The sequence below is a fragment of the Thalia democratica genome, chromosome 2 (genome assembly GCF_965202585.1).
Source record: "Thalia democratica chromosome 2, ktThaDemo2.hap1.1, whole genome shotgun sequence".
Lineage (NCBI taxonomy): Eukaryota > Metazoa > Chordata > Thaliacea > Salpida > Salpidae > Thalia > Thalia democratica.
Genome location: NC_139166.1, coordinates 51,542,078 through 51,569,567, shown reverse-complemented (window position 1 = coordinate 51,569,567; position 27,490 = coordinate 51,542,078). Strand labels below are relative to the sequence as shown.

The following is a 27,490-nucleotide window of genomic DNA, read 5'->3' as shown; positions in this document are numbered from 1 at the left end:
TTATACATTTCTAATAAATATTATTTAGCCTTGACTTTAAAAACTTTAAGAACTTTTTTTTTTAATTTTATTTGCATTAAGCAGCTGGCTTTTCATTTTTTTAAATTTGCTATATTTAAAAAGCTGATTAAGTTTAAATTACTTCACATGCATTCATCTCTTAATAAAAACTATTACCTAACTCTTGCATAATTTTTTATGTATGCTAATAATTAGACAATAAAAAACAGTTAGCTAATATAAAAGTATATATTTGAAAAGTATTGGACTTTCAAAAATTCTATGACTGTAAACCAGGGGCGTGTCTAGGCTTTTTTCAAAGGGGGTTCACAATTTTTTTGTTCCTAATTTGCCGCTTAAGTACGCATTTCTTAGGTATGCACTGCCAGTTAAGTACGCAATATTTAGCCGAAAAAGTGTTTGTTTAAAATGATTTTTTTGCTTAGAAATAAGAAAAAACATATAAGTAGTAATGGGAAAATATTATACATTTTTATTTAATATATTGTACTAAACTTAGATAAATTAAAACTAAAAGAGCCGGAAAAGTTAGAATTATAATAAAAATTATTTTTTAAGTAATTTAAACTATAAATATTTAAATTTAATAAAAAACATAATTAATTAACTAGGATGATGTCGCACCAATATTAAGCTGAATTTATATTAAATACATTGTTGTTTTTTACCATAATTATAGGCTTAAAACTTATATTTTATAAGTATATAAATAAAACTTATTTATCATAAACCAATAAAACTTAAATATTTAACTCCTTTTTATTTTGAAACAAAGCAAATGATACATAACTTATATACAATTACTGTACTGTAAAATAAAATCAATTAAGTTTTTTAGTTTATAACAAATGAATTTAATTCTAACTATGTATTTATATAGCTTGTTTAAAACAAAGTATAATTTTAGATCAAACATACATGCCTACAAGCCTAAAATCATGGTTCAAAAAGATATTAAACATAATATAATTTCAGCTTGATATTGGTGCGACCTCATCCTGAGTAATTACCAAAAAATGTTTAGACTTTTACAACTAAATTAAAAAATCTATAAATTATAATTAAATGTTAGCCAGATGGTGCAAGAATTCTAATAATGATTTTGAAATCTCTCTGAGTTAAAAATTTTAAATACCAAGAACAAAATTTGTGGCTAACACATATACAAAAATAAAAAACCTTAAATAAAAAAATATTTAAATAGCAATAAATGATAAAAGAATAAATTGGCAGGTCTAAAGATAATTTTGAAAACTCTATAAATTGAACTTTTCACGGTTTAACCCAGTTGGTTGACACATAAACAAAAAATATAAATTTCAAAGTACAAAACCTTCACACAACACTATTATATACAAATAAATAAGTAAAATAAAATTTTAGTGATTGTATTGGATATTTTTTAAGTAAAATTGTACTTACTAGTTCAAAAACAATACTGTATTAAAAGTTATTTACACTAATTAACAATTTTTAGTGAGAACTAAGAGCATCATAGTAAAAAGTTTCCTAGATAGAAAATGCTACTTTATAACTTTTACCTATTATGACGTCACAATTGAAATTTTATTTAAAATCTACTTCAGCTGGGCAAAAAAGAGCATTTTTTGTTAAGGAAACTTATTCATCTTTCAGTGTTATAAATTCAAGATTCATTATTCTAAGTTTATCAAATAAGCAAAACAAAGTTTATAAACAACGTTTTTAATGATATTCTAAGATTTTTTTTTCTTTTTTTCATGGGGTTCACAGGAAACAGGAAATCAGTCAAAACACGCCCCTGCTGTAAACTACATTAGTTTAGTTTTATTTTTGATAGAAAATCAAAACATAGAAGTTGTAAAAACTTTTTGATTTAACTTCTATTTCTTTAAGTTTAGAGTACTTAAGTTATAAAGAAAGAACAAAAAAACTTAAACTTAATCACACATAACAAATAAGTAATGCACATAGTTAACTTTTTCTTAATAATTCACGTATACATGAGTGTATGAATGAAAATAACTTTTACAGACGTTTTGATTAGACCTGCTGCATAACTTTGCACCTGCTGTATGACTCTTCAGCTATCAAAAATTAACTTTTAGTTCAACATTTTATTCTATACTAGGTATATTTTAATTAAAGTTAACTGAAAACGTTGTCATGTTTGAACGTAAGAGTTATGGCTTTTTACGTTTTAGACTTTAATAAATTAAAGTCTATTTAGTAGGTAATTTGTTTTTCTTGTATATTTGTTTTTCTTATATATTTGTTTTTCTTATAGTTGTTTTGTTAGGTTAATGGTTTAATTAATAATAATTTCTTTTAAATTCATCTATTTATATTTATTTTAAACTTAGTTTAGTAAAGCTGTTTATTTAATAAAAGATAGATATATTTTACATTGTAACTCCACGGTTATTTTATATACAGCCGTATAAAGTCGCAGTTTTGACATTTATATAATACCCGGCTGGTTTTTAAATAATACAGAGATAGACTAACAAAGTTACAAGTTTATTTATTAGATATATTTTGAAACTTTTAGTAATAGTTTTCACGAAACAGTCTAATACAAAAAACATGTAAAACATTATATACCTAACAGTTTTTTTTTCTAAATATGTTCTTTCAAGTTTTAAACGTATTGGAAAAACTAACAATGTTCTTAATGTTTTTTCTGATTATTTAGTTTATGGTATTCAAAAAGTTTCAACTAAGCTCTAACGCTTTAATTTTGAAAAATGTTGTAGCCCCCTAAGGCCTCAATATCTTATAAACAGAACCACACTACTTTTTCTTTAAATTCTCTCACTTCAACACTTAAAATAACATAGCTCAATGTTTTATACCTATCAAAATATTTTATAATGCCAATGAAAAATCCACATAACTATACATTTTTTAAATTTTATTATTGTTTATTTATTTTTATTAAGTTATAACTCATCAAATAATAACAAATAAACTACTGAAGTAGAAACTTAAGTGATACTTTACTAAATTAATGCCAATAACATGTTAGTATTCTTTTTTAAGTTTATAATGTTTTTATAACAGGAAATTATCCAAATCAATGTTAAGAATAAAACTAAATATATTATGGTCGATAACATACTTTAAAATTTGAATTTATTCTTTCAAGAGTTTATTTTACAAACTAAGTTACGGTCAAAGACCTCGTCAGTGCTTAAATAAATCTAAAAAGAACGAGCATAAAGTTAATTTTATAGGCAAATTTATTAATTTTTCAAAAAACATAAAACTTTAATGTCAATTATTTTCCTTATCTTAAAAGCCATCTAAAAAATTTTTATTTTATTTTAGAAAACGCACCTTTGTCTTTAATTAAAAAAAAAATTGGTTTGGGGTTGGAATTATTTCATGGGGTCCCTCCAAAAATAAAGGTTTTTTTTTTTCATTATTATTGCTTTAAAACCAAAAATATTTTTTTTTTTTCCCTTATTTTGCATGTTATTTAAACTCTTAAATGTTTATTTTATAAATAATGGGTTTACTATCATTTCTAACTCGCTATCATTTCTAACCTGATCATTTCTAACCCGATCACTTCTAACCCGATCATTTCTAACCCGATCACTTCTAACCCGATCACTTCTAACCCGATCACTTCTAACCCGATCACTTCTAACCCGATCACTTCTAACCCGATCACTTCTAATCCGATCATTTCTAACCTGATCACTTCTAACCCGATCACTTCTAACCTGATCATTTCTAACCCGATCAATTCTAACCCGATCATTTCTAACCCGATTTTTTTTTCTTTTTTTCATGGGGTTCACAGGAAACAGGAAACCAGTCAAAACACGCCCCTGCTGTAAACTACATTAGTTTAGTTTTATTTTTGATAGAAAATCAAAACATAGAAGTTTTAAAAACTTTTTGATTTAAACTCTATTCCTTTAAGTTTAGAGTACTTAAGTTATAAAGAAAGAACAAAAAAACTTAAACTTAATCACACATAACAAATAAGTAATGCACATAGTTAACTTTTTCTTAATAATTCACGTATACATGAGTGTATGAATGAAAATAACTTTTACAGACGTTTTGATTAGACCTGCTGCATAACTTTGCACCTGCTGTATGACTCTTCAGCTATCAAAAATTAACTTTTAGTTCAACATTTTATTCTATACTAGGTATATCCTAATTAAAGTTAACTGAAAACGTTGTCATGTTTGAACGTATAAGTTATGACTTTCTACGTTTGAGATTTTAATTAATTAAAGTCTATTTAGTAGGTAATTTGTTTTTCTTGTATATTTGTTTTTCTTATATAGTTTTTTTGTTAGGTTAATGGTTTAATTAATAATGATTTCTTTTAAGTTCATCTATTTATATTTATTTTAAACTTAGTTAAGTAAAGCTGTTTATTTAATAAAAGATAGATATATTTTACATTGTAACTCCACGGTTCTTTTATATACAGCCGTATAAAGTCGCAGTTTTGACATTTATATAATACCCGGCTGGTTTTTATATAATACAAAGATAGACTAACAAAGTTACAAGTTTATTTATTTGATATATTTTGAAACTTTTAGTAATAGTTTTCACAAAACAGTCTAATACAAAAAACATGTAAAACATTATATACGTAACAGTTTTTTGTTCTAAATATGTTCTTTCAAGTTTTAAACGTATTGTAAAAACTAACAATGTTCTTAATGTTTTTTCTGATTATTTAGTTTATGGTATTCAAAAAGTTTCAACTAAGCTCTAACGCTTTAATTTAGAAAAATGTTGTAGCCCCCTAAAGCCTCAATATCTTATAAACAGAACCACACTACTTTTTCTTTAAATTCTCTCACTTCAACACTTAAAATAACGTAGCTCAATGTTTTATACCTATCAAAATATTTTATAATGCCAATGAAAAATCCACATAACTATACATTTTTTTAATTTTATTATTGTTTATTTATTTTTATTAAGTTATAACTCATCAAATAATAAAAAATAAACTACTGAAGTAGAAAGTTAAGTGATACTTTACTAAATTAATGCAAATAACATGTTAGTATTCTTTTTTAAGTGTATAATGTTTTTATAACAGGAAATTATCCAAATCAATGTTAAGAATAAAACTAAATATATTATGGTCGATAACAAACTTTAAAATTTGAATTTATTCTTTCAAGAATTTATTTTATAAACTAAGTTACGGTCAAAGACCTCGTCAGTGCTTGAATAAATCTAAAAAGAACGAGCATAAAGTTAATTTTATAAGCAAATTTATTAATTTTTCAAAAAACATAAAACTTTAATATCAATTATTTTCCTTATCTTAAAAGCTATCTAATTTTTTTTTTATTTTAGAGAAAGCACCTTTGTCTTTAATTAAAACAAAAAATTTGGTTTGGGGTTGGAATTATTTCATGGGGTCCCTCCAAAAATAAAGGTTTTTTTTTTGTTTTTTTTTATTATTATTGCCTTAAAACCAAAAATATTTTTTGTTTTTATTTCTCTTATTTTGCATGTTATTTAAACTCTTAAATGTTTATTTTATAAATAATGTTAATATCTTTTACGATTTGGCCCCAAAGCAAAATGATGTATATTACACTATCATTTGCCTTGGCCATTTCCTAGATAAAAAATTGATAAAAGGAAAAAAAAAATTAATAAGAATGTGAATTACAACAAATTCAATTAAACTAAAATAATTTAATTAAATTTGTTGTAATTCACAATCTTTAATTTTTTTTTTCTTTTATCAATTTTTTTATCTAGGAAATGGCCAAGGCAAATGATAGTGTAATATACATCATTTTGCTTTGGGCCAAATCGTAAAAGATATTAACATTATTTATAAAATAAACATTTAAGAGTTTTAATAACATGCAAAATAAGGGAAAAAAAAAATTTAAAAAAAAATTATTTTTGGTTTTAAGGCAATAATAATGAAAAAAACAAAAAAAAAAACCTTTATTTTTGGAGGGACCCCATGAAATAATTCCAACCCCAAACCAAATTTTTTTATTTTTTAAATTAAAGACAAAGGTGCGTTTTCTAATATAAAATAAAAAAATTTTAGATGGCTCTTAAGATAAGGAAAATAATTGACATTAAAGTTTTGTTTTTTGAAAAATTAATAAATTTGCCTATAAAATTAACTTTATGCTCGTCTAAAAAGATATGTAACAGTCATGGAAAATAACATTAAAACAATTAAATAAAAACAAATTTTACTCAAAACTTTTACTGAAAAACTAAATAAATTAAATTTTAATATCAAGATTAAATTTATGGTAAAGTTTAAAATTTAGTTAAATTTTAAAATCAATATAACAACAAAAATAATAATAAAAGCTGTATGTAGCTTTCTTTTTTCTTATAGCTAATTTTCAAAGTAAACATTGCTTAAGTAAAAATGTAGCTAATAGTACTAAGTGAGCTTAAGGTTGAGGTGCATTTTAACGTAGCTTATTTTAAATGTGACGTAACTATTGAAAATTTAAATTATTGTAAATTTGAAGTTTTTATAAAAATCATTCAAGTAGAGTTTCAAATTTTCGTAGCTAATACAAGTAGAAAATTATTTTAACTTTCAATACATAGTTAAGTCACAACTAAAATTAGCTTTATTATAATGTATCTCAACTAAAACTCACATAGTACTATAAACTACATTTTTTTAAGTAATTTTTACTTTGAAAATCAACTAGAAGAAAAAAGAAAGCAACATACAGATTTATTTTATTATTATTTGTGTTGTTTTTTAATTTTTAAACTTAACTTAAGTTTTAAATTTACCATAAATTCAATCTAGATATTAAAATTTAACTTGTTTTATTTTTAAGTAATTTTTTTTTTCAACTAAAAGTTTTTATAAAAAGCAATTGGGAAGGATTTCGAATTTACATAGCTATTACAAGTACACGATTATTTAAATTTTCAATAGTTACGTCACATTTAAAATAAGCTACGTTAAAATGCACCTTAACTTTAAGCTCACATAGTACTTTTAGCTACATTTTTACTTAAGCAATGGTTACTTTGAAAATGAGCTATAAGAAAAAAGAAAGCTATATACAGCTTTTATTATTATTCTTAAGTTGAAGTTAGAACGATATATAAATATCCGATATATACAATGTATAACTGTCTTCTTTATCTTCCACGACAAACCTTTATTTTATGTTCTTTTGTTTCAATAAATTATAATTATGTTTTGATAAGTCGTCTTAGAAGACCAAGTAATTTGCAAACTAAATAAACAAATATTGACGTCATAATCGACTTATAAAAACGAAAAACCCGTATAAATCGTAAATATACGTCTTATCTTCCACGACAAACCTTTATTTTATGTTCTTTTGTTTCAATAAATTGTAATTATGTTCTGATAAGTCGTCTTAGAAGACCAAGTAATTTGCAAACTAAATAAACAAGTATTGACGTCATAATCGACTTATAAAAACGAAAAACCCGTATAAATCGTAAATATAAGTTGCCAAAACTGTAGTTAACTGATTAAAAAACATGTTTAACGATTTAATAATAAATTAAGGTTGAATACCATACAAATAAAAGAATTAACTTAGATAAATAGGAGCAAATAAAAACGCGTGTTTCTGTATTGTACTTTTAGACCTTATTAAAAGCCCCTGAGATACTACTGCGTTTTTTAAATATTATTTCAACATAAACTAATAGACTTTTTTATGTTTCTTCTATGAAGGTTTTACTTTAAGTACTTAAATAATCAGAGATCTTATAAAAAGGCGTTTTAGACTTTTACACTTTATCGAACCACTTAAGATTCTTATACGTTTTTTCATACTTTTTTAACATAAACTTAATGAAGTTTTATAGTTTTATTTATCTAACCTTTATAAAAGTATAGCAATAAAAACGTGTATAAAATAACAAGTTTTAAACAATTTTAATCGGTATGTTACGACCTAAGATAAAAAGAAAGTTGAATTTATTTTGACAAACTTAATGAAATGAAATATAATGCAATAAAAATATCCACTTGAAACTATTTTATATTAAATTAAACTAAAAATTAAATTAAAAGAAATTAAAAATAATAATCTTCATGAAAAGAATTTTCATCACCATTTTTCAAATAACCGCAATGTCCATAAAACCACTTAACGTTCTTAAAAAACTCGAATGAAGAATCATTGTAAGGAAGGCAATTAAAATAGAACCACTTTCTTTAATTCTCACATCCCAACTAAAAATTAAAGTCTGAGTAGTTAATCAATAAGAACGTTAGTTATAAACAACTATTGATATTCTATGTTTTAGTTCGGACTGACAGGTACAGTAACCTCTCGTACACCTTTACGCACTCTCGTTTAGTTACGCATTTTAGAATTCTAAAAAATTCAAAAATTTTCATTTATTTAATATTGCATAAATTAGGTTTATTGTATATTTTTAAGTTAAATTATTATTTTAAAATTTTTAGTATGTGTTTCATAAGGAGCCTACTGAACTCTATTGCTTTGACTTTTATAGCTTAGGTGTCTTAAGAATAATCCTCTTTTTATACCTTTAAATAAAAAAAATTCAATTCCTCAAATTCTTATGACATTCCTACTCTAAAAATCCATTAATATATCTTTGATACAATGCAAGACAAGTTTGTTCATATGTGGGAAAAGGACAATTTAAAAAAAGTTGTAAGAACATAAACAATTTCTATTAAACATTTTTCTTATATTTTATAGATTTTTGTTCAAAAGAAGACATCCATTACAGCACCAAATGCATATTTTTAGGCTATAGAAACAAATTTAAATATAGACACCACACCATTTCTTAATTGTAAGCAAATGCTTAATTATAAATTGAAATTGCTAAATAGAATAGAATATAATCGTTAAATATCAAATATGTCACATATAAATAAAGATAAAATCTACTTATTATTAAAATTAATAAATTTAATTAGTAAAATTATTTTATGTAAATTTAAATCTTTTTTTTTTAAATATGTATAGTTTCATCTTTTGTTTTCATATTCATAAACAAAGTAAACAAATTGAAAAAAGTTGGAAAGTCCCCAGTCTGCTTTTAACTAGAAGCAATATCAAAAAACAGCCATTATAGTAAGTATTTTTGGTACCTCTCGTATCTTTACGATCTCTCGTATCTTTACGCACTTTTTCTGTGGACACAATGTTCGTAAATAAGCGAGAGGTTACTGTATACAAAATTAAAAAAAGTTTACTAATCCAATTTACCTTTTCGTTCTTCTTTTTTCTTACGCAACGCAGGCTCATCTCTTCTACATTTGTAGCATTTAACTTGATTCACGACTGTAAGTAGAATTTACGTAGAACTTGATCATTATATATTCTTTTAAAATGTAATGCCTGATCAAAATTTTTATTTATTTCGCTTAGTAGTTGTTTAAATTTTATTAGTTTACCTCCGTCCTTTATTAGGCTTGTGGCAATTTTTAAGCGCTTTGAATTAAGTTGTTCGCAGTTAGTTTCGACATGTATGTCTGTTACAGACTGAAGAAAGCAAGATATAAATTGTTCTGCTGCCTGAAAAGTTATATTAGCACTAAGAAAATATTATAAAATATATCATATAACTAATATAATAACAAACTGCCAAAATAGAATCTAGAGAGAATAACTGTTAGTTTTTCAAAAGCTTAAATAAAGTACTAAAATATACCTCCATTACGTGTACTCCACAGCTAACTCCGTCTTGCTGTAAACTATGCTCAAAACCAACAGCTCGAAATTGGTGTGCTTTTTTTAATAAACTTTTTTCGCCTTTCAGTTGTTGTCTATTTAGAATAAGTGCCAAAAGAATAAGCTGAAAACTTAAAGCTATAATATTAATCCTAACTTCAAGTTTAACATTATTTATAAACTACTGCTAAAGGTTATTAAAACAATAAAAAAAAATGCTTATTTTTTTTTAGATGATTCAATTTATACTTTTTCCTAACCTTTTTTGTATAATTCATGGTCAAAAAATTATTTAAAATAAAGCTGTTTTCTGTTTAGTATAGCATGTTTATAGTACTATTATTAAAATGCAGAAAACTAAAAACTTACATAACTAAGTATAATGTAATGTAATAAAACGTTTATTCCTAAAACTGAAATAACTAAGTCTAATCAAACAAAAAATAAACTTTTGTTAGTCATATACAAAGAAAGCTGAAAACAATGAAATCCTTGAAATTTTTATTGCTAAAACAAGCATCCAAAGCTAATTATAAGTTATTATTAATCGGGTTTTTCGTTTTTATAAGTCGATTAGACGTCAATATTGGTTCATTTAGTTTACAAATTACTTGGTCCTCTAAGACGTCTTATCAGAACATAATTATAATTTATTAAAACAAAACAACATAAAAAAAAGTTTGTCGTTGAAGGTAAGACGTATATTTACGATTTATACGGGTTTTTCGATTTTATAAGTCGATTATGACGTCAATATTTGTTTATTTAGTTTGCAAATTACTTGGTCTTCTAAGACGACTTATCAGAACATAATTACAATTTATTAGAACAAAAGAGCATAAAATAAAGGTTTGTCTTGGAAGATAAAGATGACAGTTATATATCGTATATAACGGATATTTATATATCGTTCAAACTTCAGCTTAGTATTATATTTGTTGTTATATTGACTTTAAAATTTAACTAAAATTTAAACTCTACCTTAAATTTAATTTTGTTTAAATTTGTGTTAAAATTTAGTTTGATAAATTTTTAACTAAAAATTATAAATAAACATTTGTTTTTATTTAATTGTTAAAATGCTGTTTTCTATGATTGTTACATATCTTTTTAGATTTGAATAAGCACTAACGAGGTCTTTGACCGAAAGTTAGTTTGTTAAATAAATTCTTGAAAGTATAAATTTGAATAAAGAGGTAGTTGAAATCTCTTTATTGTTTTCTTAAATCCAAAAAATACAATGTTTTAAAATTTAGTGAAAATCTAAACTAGAAGCATCTTATAAGTAACTTTATTAAATTTTAGTCTTTTATACAATTAAGTGTTTATAAAAGGATATAAATATGCATAGTTTTTTTTTTACTTTTTACAGATATTTAACTTTTAATTTTTTCTAGTTCAAATTAGTTGACTAGATTTAAGGGTTAAGAGTTTGAAAGTTGGAGGTTTCCTGCAAAAGGGCGAAGCTCAAAAAATAAAAATTAAAAAACAAATTAATTATTTTAATACAAATTCATCAAAAATTTATTTTTTACTACAGAATCCAAATATAATTTTTCAACTTTTTTAGTCGAATATTGCAATAACTTGCTGATGCAGTTCTATTGTGGGAATTTTTAACACTGATGTATAAGACCTTTAAAATTTAGATTCGTTTGAAATAGTTTTTTTAATTTGAATTTATATTTTTTTGGTATTATAAAAATAGCCAACATTACTAATTTTTAAATCAATTTTCTTTTATACTTGATGTTGTACTAAAATTAAAGTTCTTATCCAACGTTGGCCGAATTTGAATGTGATACCTATTTTTATTACATTAACGGAAACAACTAAGATGAATTTAGTCCTCACTAATCAAGAATTTATTAACAACAAACTTTACTAAACTATTTTACACTCAAGAAATAATTAAACTATAACAGGTAAGATCATTTCAAAAGACTTTAAGTTAAGTGAAAGATTTCAATTCAAAATTAACCACAAAACAGATGTTTATAAAGTTCCTTTAACCTTTTTATAAATGAAGAAGACCTTAAACCCTAAATTAAAGTCTATTGACTCGTAAGAATTTAAAAATTACAACACTGAAATATCAAGATAACCATTTACACAATTACCAACTAATCTTTTTCTGAGCTAAAGTTCACTTATTTCTTGCCTGGGTTGACTTCTGCCTTTCTCACACTGATGTCATGACCGTCTAAGTGGTGCGGCCTGTTCTGCAAGCAATTCTCAACGGCGTCCTTATTGGCAAAGGTGACAAAGCCAAAGCTCTTAGACACCCCAGTATCCTTATCGTACATGACAACCTGGTCTTTGATTTCCCCGTACTTTGAGAAGTAGTTGTCCAGGCTTTTTACATCAGTAAACTTTGACAAACCGCCACAGAAGAGTCTGGTATCCTGCATTAAAGCAAACTTGGCTGGCGGTCCCTGCTTGCTCTGTCTCTGCTGCTCACCTAGTTGCTGGGGCCTGCCCATCGGATTGAACCTATTCCTGTTCCTCATAGGTCTTCCTCTCATCATTGGGGAGTTTCTGCCCACTTGCATTTGGGAGTAGTCCTCAAAGTTTCTTATTGGAGATGGTATTAGTCGCCCCCTCCTAAAATAATCCATTCTTGATGATTCTTTCTTGACAAGAACATACTCATATCCCTCAGGCGCTTCACTTGGACCCCTAAAGCTCCTTGGGATGTCACCTTCCCCATAGTGCCTTGGTTCATCATAGCCCCTCTTGTCATAACCGCTCCTGTAATTGTCCTTCAAATCACTGTAGGGGTTGTCATGGTAACTCTGCCTGCTGCGGTAGTTGTCCTGATGCCTGTGTTGAGCCACAGGTTTGATGTCCTGCTTCCTGCCGCAACGACCATAGTTCTTGTTTCTATCCTTCTTCTCAACAAACTCTGTCACCTTGATTAACTTCTCCCCCATCTTGTGCTGCTTCTTGTCCAAAGCCTTCAAAACTGAAGTCCTCTCCTTGAACTCAATGAAGCAAAAGTGCTTGGGTCTATTTAAAGCAGTATCCATGGGGATTCTGACATTTTCAACATCACCAAACTGTTCAAAGTACAGCTTTATCTGTCCCTCATCCATCCTGGAGCCAAAGGGAAAGACTGCGTGGATCTGGCAGTTTCCTCTCTCATCTTTTTCCTTGCTGGGGTAGGGCATGGCTGCATGTTTTACATTAACATCAGCACCATCCACGTTGTGAGGGCAGTCTGCAAGGCACTTCTCCATTGAGCTTACCTTGGCGTAGACTACAAACCCAAACCTTTTTGGCTGGCCTGTCAGCCTGTCAAACATGACTATGCTGTCAGAGATGTCTCCGTACTGCTCAAAGTATTTGACTAACGATATGTCATCTGTAGTGGTGGCTAGGCCACCCACAAAAATTTTGCGTGATTGGATGTCTTTGTCGTATACAAAGGTCATTTTTTGCTGCTTTGTTTTATACCTGAACTTAAAAACCTAAAAAAATTCAGGAGAGGTTTGAGAATTTTACAAAGAAAATAGGATGTTTTCAAAAGTTTCAAAAAAAGAATTTTATAGTATAACCAAACTTTAACTTCCGATTATTTAACTTGAATTTACTAACATTATTTTTGAGAAGTTTATCAAGGTATGTAAAAATTTATTAAAACTTAAAAATTAAATTCCCAAGTTTTATATTATTATATCCAAATTATAACTTTCAATAACTTGACTTTACTTTATAAGTCACTAACTTAAATTAAAATGTATTTTGTTCCCTATTTTTTAATTTAGCTTTATATATATATAGAAATAAGCTATTCAACTTGATTAATCAAGTCTTTCAAACTGAGCCCACCTTAATGGCTTTATTAATAAAAAGGTTTATTTCAAGATGTAAAACTCAAAGAACTCGAGTTTCGTGCTTATGCACTCATCAGCTTCAAAACAAGTATAAAAAAACCTTTTTTTTTTTAAGAAACATAAAGCAAAAGTATAAGCATATATATAAATAAACCTCAAAATAAATTTAGCACACAAAACTATACTTGATTTTTTAAATTTAAGACATCAGAAAAAAATACTAACGACATTGATTTACTAGTTTTGATTTTTCCTTTATCAATTTCTTTTAACAAGACTTTATACATCCGTTTAGTACTTTTCTTTATGCTAACAGAAAAATACTAATAAAATTAGATTTTAAAACTTTAACTATTTTTTAACTATCAAGCAGTTTATTTAAGTACATATATTTGAGGAAGACTCATGATAATTACTAAACTTTTTAGTAACTTCTGTTAAACCATAACTAGTTTTATTTTTTGTTTTTGTTAAAAGTACTTAAATTTCAAATATAAATTTTTACAATGTTATACTAAGAATGTACTTAAAATATGTTTTTGATGCATTTTTTTTGCCTATTTCAGACTACACAGGCAGTTAAGTTCTGAAAAAACTGAAGATTAAGTTGTTACACAATTGAACTATTTTAACATGATTTAAATAAATTTTCAAAAAAATTATAATTTAAAACTTAGAAGTTAAGGTTTAGTAACACTATACATGAATTAGGGGATATCGAAAAATTTTCGTATTAGAAATTTTTAAATTAATTCATAAAAAAATCAATTCTTAATATGGAAAAGATAAAATTGATTTTTCTAAATTTTTTGTCAGTGACAAATAAAAATATATAGCAATTTTTAAAAATAGTTACGGTATTCACAGCATTGTATTATTATAATATACTATGTTATTTACTATTAGATCATCGGTATAAGTTTATTAAAATGGATAGGGTAAAGTGGTCAATTTAAAGTTAGCGTGTAAAAATTAACTGAGTTTTACCAAATTATTAGTTTAGAAAACGATTAAAAGTGTTTACATATTCTTAAACACTAGCGGTGCTAACGAATGCAAATTGGGGTGCACAGAATTTTAATTTTATGATTTAGGGTTCACGGATTCGAAGTAGCGTGCCGACCACTGTACTATATTATGTTCTGACATAACATAGTATTAAGGTATATAAAATTAACTAGTTGAAACGATCAATTATTTGTAGAGTTAAATTATTTTGGATAAAAGCTTACTCACGCCTCTTTTGAACCTGAATAACTATACCTTTGTTAAAATAAATTGGTTGTTTAGAGGGTGTTAGAAATGCACGGAGCGACACTATTGCAAAACCGAAACTGATTTTGTCAAAAAAGTTTAATTGTATAATAAATTAGCAATATTTTTATTTATTTATTGGAAATAACGATGTTATAAAAACATGTTTTACATTGGAACTCAATATATATGATTATAATAATTTATATTATTAATATATTCAATTATCTAGTTTTATGTATTTTTTAATTTATTATGTTATTATATGCTTACAATCTGATTTTTATACTCGTAGTGAAAAACTAGAAACTGAACACTAAAAGTAAAACTACAGCATTTTAATTTTCCCTTTCCTATAACTGTTTCTAAATATATGCACTGCCAACCAAAAGATGCTTACAAATCCAAACTTGTAGTCACTACAATTCTATCAGCTGCAAATTTTAGGTGCTTCCAATTGGATAAAGTTTTACTTCTCTTCGTTATAAGTTATAATAATTAAAACTTTTTTTGATTTATCTGGTAGGTAAGTGTGTAAAATGCAATCAACTGATTTCTATATTTCTTCTAATTAGTCAATTAGTTATATTTCTTAAAGTAAGTTTAGGATTTTTTTCTAAACTTTATGCAATTCATATAATGCTTTTAAAACTTTTTTTTTTTATTTGTTAAAAATTCTCCAAGATATTTATATTTGTATAATATTAAGTTTTTTTTTTAGTATAATAATAAGCTAAGGTTTAAATAGGTGTTGAACTTAACAGGCCAGATCAAAAAAAAAGTATTTTATACATGGTTTTATAGCAAAAGTAAATTATTTTTTTAATAGGTTTTATTTTCAACAGACTTACATAATTAAGTTTTATAACGTTATTATATTTTTCCCCAACTTATTATTTTTTGTCAAATATATGACCCACTTAAGTTTTACCTAAATTCTTAGTATTTGATCAAGAAATTCCTAAAATTACATAAACAAAAAATTTGGGTAAAATTTGTATGGGTCATATTATTGAAAAAATATAATACGTTGGAAAAAAATATAATAACGTTATAAAACTTTATTATATAACTCTGTTAAAAAAAAAAACTTATTAAAAAAACAATTTACTTTTGCTACAAAACCATGTAACAAAGAACCAAAACCGTGCAAATTTAGTAATTTTCTGAAAAATTTATTTAACCATATATTATAAAAAAGATTATTGGAAAAAAAAAATTAAGGTAATAAAACTCAGTTAAATAAGGATGTTAATTATTAAAAAAAACTGAAAGAAATAAAATTTTAGAGAAAAACGTTGCAAAGTGAAAAAATGCAAAAAAACGTTAAATATTTAAAGGGGCCCCACTACAAAAGTAAAACCTCAATTCGATTAAAATTATTGTGAAAAACTAAGCAAAAGAGCGTTCTTTAAAATAAAAAAAAAGTTCCAAGCTAGCATTAAAGAAATTGAAAACAATTGGTTTTAAAGTTTGGTTAGACAAAAAAAATTACAAAAAAAGCCATTCAAACCAATTGAACGCTCGTACCTACACCACCATTAGGCCCTGTACCATCAGGCCACTTATAATCAGAACATTTATAAATCAATAAATAAGTTGTTTTGAAAAATAAGTTTGAATAAAGTATAAACATTTCTGATTACTCATTGATTACAAAACTCATCTAGTTTGATGTAACTTAGGTTATTTTGTGGGATTCTTCTTTTTATTCAAAAAAATTTACGTTACTTTCACTTAGTTTTTTGTTGATAATATAGGTTGTTTTAGTCATCGAATAGCTTTTATACCCATTATTCAAATTATTAAGAAAAACCGAAGTATTGCCACAAAGTAGTGTATTTTTTTTCAAAAATTACACTGTAGGTTGGAAACCAGTAGTTCACTTTCTTGTTTACTAAAAAATAAACTATGAACTATAAACTGCTGAAGAGAACTAGAGTTCTTTTCAAAACTCTTTCTGTTTTCTTCAGGGTTGCCATACACTCAGGATAACTCGGGATATTTAAAAAATTTTATGATGAAATCATGACAGATTTTGAATGAGATTTATTTTCAATACTTTGTTACTTTATTATCAGTTTTGTTGCAGAACGAGATTTTTATTAATTTTCTAAAGTAATGAAAGAAAAAAATTTAAGGATTTGAAAAAAAATCTGGATGACTTAGGACAGTTTTTTGACTCAAAGAATGGAAACTCTGTTCTTTTCTGGCTTTAAGCATTTCAGAAGTTATGATAGTATAAATGTAGCTAGTTTTCTTTATTTTTCTGTTCGAAAATTCCTAAATTGCTTTCATTATTAATGTCAAAAGTAAATATTACTCAAAGCAGAAATAAACAAAATTATGTAATTTTACCCGAAAACCTTAGATAATGCAAAGCATAGCTACCAAGTTGCTCTACGCATATCTTACTTCAAACGAACTTGAATATGAAAACAAAACCAACCTTGTAGACAATAAAAAATCGAAAACAAACACGAAAAATTATGTTCTTCAATCCCCCATACTGCCAATCATTTAAAACTAACATTTGGAAAAATTTCTTAAACCTAATTGACAAACATTTTAAAATCGAAATCATGAAAAAGTTTTTATAAAAAACAACTACAAAGTATCTTACTGTTGTATGAAATGTGTTTAATCATTTATAAGTAAGGTCACAACAAGAAGATACTGAGTAAAATGAAGCATAAGAAAAATCAAGAGAATAGTATGTGCAACTGCCGCAACAAAAGTTCCTGTCCCTTAAGTAGAAAGTGTTTGCAGCAGAATGTGGTTTACAAGGCGACAATCACTACTCAGAACCAAACAAGGATTACATAGGATCTACGGGAGGCCTGTTCAAAAAAAAATGGTACGCGTACATTAGTGACATTAAAAATGAAGAAAAAAAAGGAACAGGACTTTTCAAGTACATTTGGAAACTAAAAAACTAAAACATCTACCAACTAAAACGGAGCATCATGCATGAGATTGGAGAATTAAAAAATGTTGGTAAATCTGTAAAACTTGCAACCTGGAAAAAATTGAGATAGCTTTTGCTGATAAAAAGCGAAATTTAAACGAGGACAAGAACTTTTTTACACCTATCTGCACTTTAGGAAATTCTATTTTTAAACTTAGCGTATTTACCATACTCTTATTCGTTAAAAGTCATTTTTGGTTTGTGTCGTTATAATCTTTATCTAGAACTGTATAAAACATATCAATAATTGTAAGTATAAAGATATCTATTTAAAAATTGTATTTTCGTTATTTTAATTATTTTTGTTCAATTTAACAATAATGGTAAATTGATATACTATTTTTTAATAATTTGGTTATACTAATTGTTTTGCACTATTTATTAAAATATCCATCGTCTTTTTTTTTATTATGCAGGGCTGAAGATCCCTATGGGGTAAAACGAGGGTGCTTTTATTTGAATAAGTTTAATACTAATATAGTATTAGAGTAAAATATTAATCAAATGAGTTTAAAAGACAAAAACAGTTAGACAAAATTAAACTTGTTTAGAAAAAATACCTATAGTAAAATTTTAACAAAATGACAAACACACGGCTTATAAAGAATTAAATTTTACGAAAATAAAGAAACATTGTAGTCGAAATATTTTTGGGTACACAAATAAGGCTTTTTCAATATAATACAAATTGCTTCCGGTTAATTTTAATTAAAAATATTAATAAAAATATTAATTATTTTAAATCTGTTTAAATTAAAACCATTTAAACACGAAAGGTTTTTTATTTTATTTTCTGCAATAAAAGAACGTTTCGAGGCATTTAAAATAATAAAATAAAGAAACATGCTCTACCTTTCTAATTAAAAAATGTAATTCATTAAATTACTACTAATAATAACCAGGTGTTAAAGCAAATTCTCAAACAATAGTTTTTTTAACTCACAAAGATACATTAAATAAACCGAAAGATATACAAATGTATTTTATTTTTTAGGAAAAACGATCTTAATAAGCGATTATAGTAAATAACGCTCTTGTTTTACGCATTTGAAATTGGACAGTTTTGAAATTTTCCTCTATAAACTTGTTTTTCAGTTTTTTTCTTCGTAATTTCTGATCCTAGCTATTTTGGTGACAAATAAAAGTTTTCTGAAAAATAATATTAAGTTTTAGTTACTTTAAAAAACACGATATTTTATTTTTATTAATGATACTTAAAACAACAAATTTATTTCTATGGGTTGGATATAAATTTAAGTACTCTGTGTAACTTTACTCGAAACAAACTGAATCTTACCTGTCAAAATACAGCTCAAGACCAAGATTAAACATGAAACTGGAAGCGAAAATAAAATAGGCTATGTGTGAAAAAGTGTGAATACGAAAGTATTTACTTAACTCCAAAACCAAAAAAGTCGTTAAATATGCTTTAAAATAGAAAAAGTTCCATTTCAAAATTTTCCAAAGTCCCGAAAAACTAAATACTTTCTTGTGGTTGAACTTGTACCTGTGTTCATTTAAAATTGCTAAGTAGGTTAGTAAAGTTCGAAGTAACAGTTTAGTAAGTATTTTAAATAAAAACATCTGTATTTTTGAGCAATATAGTTTTGCAGACATGCTTTTTTGAAACACATTGGAATAAAGTATAATATGCATAAATCTTTGTTACTTTTTTCGTTGTTTTAATTAGAATTGTTGGTTGTTTAGAATGTGATAGTCATATAACTTTGAAATACTAGTAAAACTTTGTTAAAACTTTTTGAAGTGTTTCGAAAACAAAATAAATACAAATAAACCTGTAATTGCATATGTAACATCGTTTTCTGTCATTTTCTTCAATCCATCTTGTCAAACAACTTTCATGCACATATTTTGTGCCACCTTAGTTGATGCTCATTTATAATAAATTATGTTATATTTAAAATCAAACAATTTCTTAAAGCTTATAACTGAAATTTACAGTTTCGGTTGTAGTATTAAAATAATAGTTATACTAGAACTAAAAAAGCCTTTTAAAAGTTAATAAAAATTAAAGATTATAATTAAAATATTAAAGATTACTAGAAAACTATAAACGAGACTTTTTATGTCATAATAACAAAGTAGTTATACTACTTTGTAAGTAAATGGCAAATACTACGAAAAGTGTTAGTGATTTTTTTTGATAAAAATGTAAAAATAATTTTTAATGCAGTTTTTTGCACATAAAATAGATACTTTAAGAGTTTTAAAAAATGCCAACAGGTATGGTTATAATTTTGTCACAAATAATAATACAAATAAAATCAACCTTACCTTTGCATCTACAAGGAAATATTAACTTTTCATTACCTTTATCCAGGCAAATGTAGCAACCTTTAAACGATTAATTTTAATATTAACTTCAAAAATCAAAAACTTAAAACTATTATTATAATTAGCGTTTTTAATTGGTTTATTACATTTTATTCAGCTGGTTTTTAGAATGGTTGTTTATTCATGAATATCTTATACGCAATTTAACATGTTGTTTCGTAATGTTTAAAGGTAATAATAATCTTTACCACATTTCAAAACAATATTTGTAATTTAAAAATATACAACTCAGCTTGCTTATAACATTAAGATGCCAAGTATGTTTCAAACAGGTGTTTATTTTAATGTTTATTATTAAAATGTCTTAATAATTCTAAAAGCATAGATATATATTTTTAATATCATTATTGTATATTATTATTTTTTTTTTTAAGTAGAAAACAGCAGTATATATAGTTTATTTTTGGAGCTTTGTTAAAATTGCTTTAAACCAACAATTTAAAGCAATAAAAAAGTTTAAATTAACATTTATTTAAATATTTAAAACACTTCTAGTTTTATGTACAGATAAGTTTGACTAACATATTTCTTCAACCATTTTAGTATATTTGTATTGTTAAACTTTTTGTGTCAATTTATGCTGGAAATAAATAAAATTATATATGAAACGATAATTTTAGTTGAAAGCAAATGCAACATTTTGGCAATAAACTAATCTCTTTATAAATTCATTTAAAGTAACTTAGAAAAACAAAAAGTTTTTTAAATGTTCAGTATTCACAACTTTTTAATTCTTGCAATCAAGTTTCAAAAAATGTAATTTGAAAAAACCTTTTTTTAATTGTTATTAACCAAACATTTATTTCTATATAACTTCTAATATATTAGATATCTTAGTTTGAGTATCAGTTTTTTTTTTCTTTAATTAAGAGCAACACCTAAGCCTAATATTCTTTTAAACACTAGTCAAGAATAAATGGTGTTTTTAAAAGACGTTTTTGTTTTAATACAACAAAAAATATTACAATAAGGAAGAGTTATATATTGAAATAAATGCAAATATTATGTGGATCAATAGATAAAAAAATCATAAACAAACTGTACAATTTTATAACAATCACATAGTTTTAAGAATAGCTCCAATTTTATTTTTAAGTTTTCTGTTTAATAGGTATCCATAGCTTAACAAGTAAAAATCTGAAAAATTATCCGAAAGGGTTTCAAATGTTATAAATAATTTTTAGAATAAAAATATTGAAAAAGTATAAGATTTAGAAAAAGTAAGAAAAAAAACAGTAGTAAGGTTAAAGTGTAATGTATAACCACACAAAAACCATAACTTAATTTGAACTTAACTTAAAACTAAATTTTGCTCTAAGGCATTCTATATTATTTATAAAAACTATGTATGACTTTTGATTGTTTTGTTTTATATTAAAGACCATATCAAACTCTTAAAATAAAAAACATAATTTTTCAGAAAATACTTGAAATGTGTTCTTTAAAAAAATGTAATTAATTTTAGTAGATGCTAAAAACTTTCATTAATCATTTGTTTTTTCTAAAAAAAATTAAATGAAAGTATTAGCACATATGTAAGTTAACCTTAAAATAAATTTAACATACAAAATTATATTTGATTTTTTTAAAGTTTAAACACCGGAAAAAGATACCAACGACATTGATTTACTAACTCTGAATTTTTTCATTTTGAATTTTCTTTTATAAAGACTTTAAATATCCATTTAGTACTTTTCTTCATGCTAACAGCAAATTACTAATAAAATTAGATTTTAAAATTTTAACTACTTTTTAATTATCAAGCAGTTTACTTAAGTATATTTGTATTTAAGTAAGACTCATGATAATTACTAATTATTTAGTAACTTCTGTTAAACAATAACTAGTTTAGTTTTTTTTCTTAAAAGTATTTAAATTTTAAATATAAATATTATAATATAAATGTACTTAAAATAAGTTCTTAAAGCATTTCTTTTTGTTAACTAACAGACTACACAGGCAGTTAAAATCTAAAGAAACTAAAGACTAAGTTGTTACTTTATTGAACTATTTTAACAAAATTCAAATGAATTTTCGAAAAAAATTATAATTTAAAACTTAGAAGTAAAGCTTGTATAATACTATACATACATGAGTTAGGTGATATCGCAAATTTTTCGTATTATAAATGTTTCAGTTACCTCAAAAAAAAAAAAAACCAGTCCTAGGCAGGAAAAGAAAACAATGAGTTGTTTTGTAATTTTTTTGTCACTGGCGAATAATTATAAATAACAATTTTTGAAAACAGTTACGGTATTCATAACATTGTATGACTATAATATTACTATGTTATAAATAATCTTACCTAACATAGTATTACGATATACAAAATTAACTTGTTTAAACGATCAATTATTTGTAGATTTTAATTATTTTTAATGAAAGCTTACTCACGCCTGTTAACAATCTGAAAAACTAAATTTTTGTTTTAAAAAATTGGTTTTTTAGGGGGTGTTAGAAATGCACGTAGCGAAACAATTGCAGAAACCAAAAAAAAATTTGTCTAAAAAAATCAACTATATAATAATTTAACGAAATTTTTATTAATCTTTTAGAAATAATGTATAATTATAATAAATTAGATTATTATTATAACTTATTTACTAATTTTATGTACTTTTTAACTTTATTATCTTATTATATGCTTTCAATCTGGTGTTTATATTCGTAGTGAAAAATTAAAAACTGAACACTAAAAGTAAAACTATAGTATTTTAAGTTTTCCCTTACTTATAACTGTTTTAAAATATATGCACTGCCAATCAAAAGATGCTTACAAATCCAAACTTGTAGTCACTACAATTCTGTCAGCTACAAATTCAAGAGCTTCTGATTGGCTAAAGTTTTACTTCTCTTCATTATAAGTTTTAATAAATAAAACTTTTTTTAATTTATTTGGTAGATAAGTGTGTAAAATGCATTCAATTAGTCTCTATATTTGTTCTAATCAGTCAATTAATTATATTTCTTAAAGTAAGTTTAGGATTTTCTTCTAAACTTTGTGCAATTCCTATAATGTTATTTAAGCTTTTTTTCCTTCTCCCTTTTTGTTTTATTATTGACGTTTTTATTGCATTTTTCATGGTTACTCTTTTAGAGAGGGCAACAAGAAAAATGTGAACGTACATAATGAAAATCTTTGAGAGGAGATTATGTGGTGCCCAAGGTAGACTATGGTTATCATAGTCAATATGGGTAGTAATGGGTTTTAAAAATAATTGCATACCTTTTTTTTATTTTAGAATTAATTTCTTTACTTAGTTTTATTTTAAAATAAATCATTTACATTGATCTAAAAGTTGAATTTTATTTAAGTTCTAAATCAAGTTTTTAAAGTTATTTACAAATATATGGTGTGAGGCTTGATGATTAAAAGGTCTTTCTCCACACCAATCCATTGGCCATAGTTGTGAGTGTTCATATTTTTCTTTTTTTAACATTTTGTTAAAAAATCTCTAATATGTTTCTTTTTTATAATAATTTGTTGTTTTTTGTTTTTTTGAATATAATAATAAACTATAATTTAAATAGATGTGGAAATTTTTTCTTCTCAACAGGCCAGATAAAAAAAAAGTATTTTGCTTGATAGAATTATTAAAAACAGTTCTTCCTAATGGTAATTGTGTAGTCTCAAAAAATGTATATAAATATTTTTTATAAAGTTGATTGTAATAAAGTAGATATATTATATGCAATTTTGTGCATTAAAAGTCCATCTAAGAACTCATTTCAGATTAAAAAAAAGATAATATTTTGCAAATTATGTTTAAAACAGGGTTGCCACTCGGTCTGGAAATCAGGAAAAGTCAGGAAAAATTTAAAAAAATGACAAAAGTCAGGAAAAAATGGGGGGTTTTGAAAAAAAGTCAGGAAATTTGATAAAATTAAAAAAAAATTCAGATTTTGTCAGTTTAGATTTACAAAATTCCTTGTTTTCCAAAGCCTTCAAATGGTAAAAATTAATAAAAAGTCCTTTAAAGTCAGAAAAAAAATCCAAAAATTTCCTATAAATTTACAAATGTATTTAATCTTATTTCCAAAGCCTTCATCTGGTATAAATTAGTAAAATATCCTTTACAAAACTGCAAAAATTTTCAATTAACATATTGAACAAGTACCCTACTTGAACAAGCAGATTTTGTAAGCTTTTTAGTATTGATTATCTGTCGCAAGGACACTTCCATAGTGAAACTGTGATATATGCACAAAAGTTTATCTAGCATAATTTTAGAATCAAGTGTTTTTGTTCAAGTAAATAATTGAGTTCTTTATAACTAAGTTGTTAGTTTAGTATTTTATGTAACAAGTTAATGTGTATACTTTACCTTTTTATAATTTTTTTGAAGTTGTTTAAATTTATAAAATAAGTTATAAGAGAGGTATATGCCAAGATTAAGTTTACTTATTATTTGTATTTTTTGTAGAGTAACTTAAGTTTTTAAAGTAAATAAGAGTTTATTTATTTGTTACAAATTTTATACTAAATGATAAGAGGAAATATTTTATAAATGAAAGTAAAAATAAATGAGTGCCAAAAGAAAAGAAATGAAGCCCACAAGTTGTGGCTTGATTTAGAGAAAAGATTCTCTTCAACAAGTGTAGGGGCAGCAGATGAGAGCGATTTAATAAAATTAGACAAATTATTTTAACTGCCAAGAAAATGAAGCGGAATGCAGTTCAGATGAAGGAAACCATATCTTCATTAGATGAAGAGGTTGAAGAGTTAATAAAAAAAAAGAAAAAAAAAATTTAGTACTTACATTTAAAAAAACAGTATTTGATTAAGTTCTTTATTATTTTAATGTTTTAACTGTAAACGTTTGTTATTGTTTTAAGGTTTGAGTTGTGAAAGTTCCTTATTGATTTAAGGTTTTAATTGTAAAAGTTCCTTATATGTCGTTTCGTTTATTTAGATACATTTATGCTAGGAAATTTAAAAAAAATGTGTTCTTAATTGTTTTAAGATTTCAACCGTAAAAATTTGTTATTGTTTTAAGATTTTAGTTGTGAAAGTTCGTTATTAATTCAAGGTTTTGATTGTAAAAGTTCCTTGTATGTCATTTGTTTATCTAGATACATTTATGCTAGGAAATGCTAAAAAATTGTGTCTTTTTTCAGACAAGCTGTTTTTATAAGGTATTAATACAAGTATTTTGCTGATAGAGCTGTTTATTACAAACATCAATCATACACATATGGTTTAAGTGATGTACTGGAAGTTTGATGATAGAATTCAGCAAAAAACTGTTGTTTTTAACCTGTATTGAAATTAGATTGAAAGCTTTATATAGTTTCAAGTATTATATTATGTATTTTAGAATAAGTTTAATTTAAGAGTTTGATTAAGAAAAGTCAGGAAAACTTTAGTAGAAAGTCAGGAAAAAGTCAGGAAATTTTTCTCACCTTGATCAGTGGCAACCATGTTAGAAGATAGAAATACTTTCCAGGGTACTTTTCCAGGTCCCTGCAACTGTTTGTTGCCCACTGGTAAGTAAAATGACCTAAAATTTAAAAAAAAAGGTATAGTTAATAATATAAGTTATTCTTTTGTGACTCATGTCGTAAATTGATTACAAACTGCTTTTTATTTCAGATATAAGTATCTATTTATTTTTTGTATAAGTGTTAATAACCAAGTTTTGATCTTGTAATGATCAACTTAGAGAGTTTTCATCATTAGGCTTTACACTTTCTTTTAGAAAGTTAGGAGAAATAAGCTGCAAAAGAGCTAATGGGGGAAAATTAAATAGTAAAGGAGACAAAAGAGGATACCTAGATATATTCCATAAGAAATAAAAAACTTTAATTAGTTGTTCTTTGGTTTGTATTGAGTAGAGACAATTATTTTTAATTTCCTGAAAAAGGGGAAATTTTGAAAAATATTTTTGGAAACCTACACCACCATCAGGCCCTGTACCATCAGTCCACTTATAATCAGAAAATTCATACATAAAAAAATTGTTTTGAAAATTATGTTTGAATAAAATATAAAAAATTCTGATTACTCATTGATTACAAAACTCATCTTGTTTGATGTAACTTAGGTTATTTTTTGTCATTCCTTGTCTTTTTTCTCCAAAAGATTGCTTATCTCTTTCACTTAGTTTCTTGTTGATGATATAGGCTGTTTAAGCCATCAATTAGTTTTTATACCCGTTTTTAAAGTTATTGAAAATAAATAAATTATTACCCACAAAGCAATGTTTTTTTTTAAATTACACTATGGTCTGGAAACCAGTATAATTTACTTTCTTGTTTACTAAAAAATAAACTATGAATTATAAATTGTTGATAAAAACTAGGGTTCTTTTCAAAACTGTTTCTGTTTCTTTCTGAGTTGCCGTACACTCAGGATATTTTAAAATCTTAGGATGAAATCATGACAAATTTTAAATGAGATTTAGTTTCAATACTTTGTTACTTTATAATCAGCTTTATTGCAGAAATTTGTTTTTATTAATTTTCTAAAGTAAAGAAAAAATTTTAAGGATTTGAAAACAAAACTCAGGATGACTTAGGACAGTTATTGGTCATTCAGGACAGTTTTTTGATTCAAAGAGTGGCAACTTAGTTCTTTTCTTGCTTTATTTCAGAAGTTATGATAGTTGAAATGTAGCCAGTTTTGTTAATTTTTCTGTTTGAAAATTCTCAAAATGCTTTTTTAGTTAATGTCAAAACTAAAGCTTACTTTAACTAGAAAATAAAAACAAAACTCTTTTTGAAAATATGTTAAAATTTTATTGAATTTTCTCCTTGAATTATTTTGGTGTTTTAGTCACTAAAAAGTTAGTCTCAGCTTGACCCCATTTTTAATCCACTAACCCACTAGCCAATATGGATTGTATTAAGTATGATGTTTTAGGGCTAAAACTTTTATCACTAGTAAGTTAAAGTGTATAAACATTTAACAAAACTAGTATATAACTAAAAGCTGACTTAAATATACTATTTTAATATTTTTCCAAAAGTTTAAGTAATTATGAAAATATTTATTTTTTCTCAACCAAGTTTCTGTTTTATATTGTTTGAAAAATGTTATTACTATATAAAACACTTTTTCTTTCTTATTTCTTTAACTTTTTTAAAAACTGTAAACTCAAAAGTAAATTATTTGCACACTAAACTATAAAAAGTATAAACTGTTTTTTAAACTTACTACTTTTTATATGTTTTGAGTGCTTTAATATATAAATAACTTGTTATACACTATCAATTTATGTCATAACTAGCACTTGTAATATAAAAAGACAAAACAAACACCATTTGAAAAACATTTTTTCATTTCTAAATTTTCTTGGCATAGTAAAAAAGTTTTAATGCGCACTACTGTTCACAGGTGAACACTATTAAAACCACTGGATCAGTGTATTAAATAAAAA

General features: G+C 25.2%; 1 protein-coding gene across 1 annotated transcript; it reads right to left on the bottom strand.

Annotated features, from left to right (window-relative positions):
• Positions 1–11,848: 11,848 nt before the first annotated feature.
• On the bottom strand, positions 11,849–13,132 carry LOC145828680 (uncharacterized). Its single transcript, XM_082936434.1, has one exon. It carries the CDS (start codon positions 13,130–13,132, stop codon positions 11,849–11,851), a length of 1,284 nt encoding a protein of 427 aa, XP_082792560.1.
• Between the last annotated feature and the right edge of the window lie 14,358 nt (positions 13,133–27,490).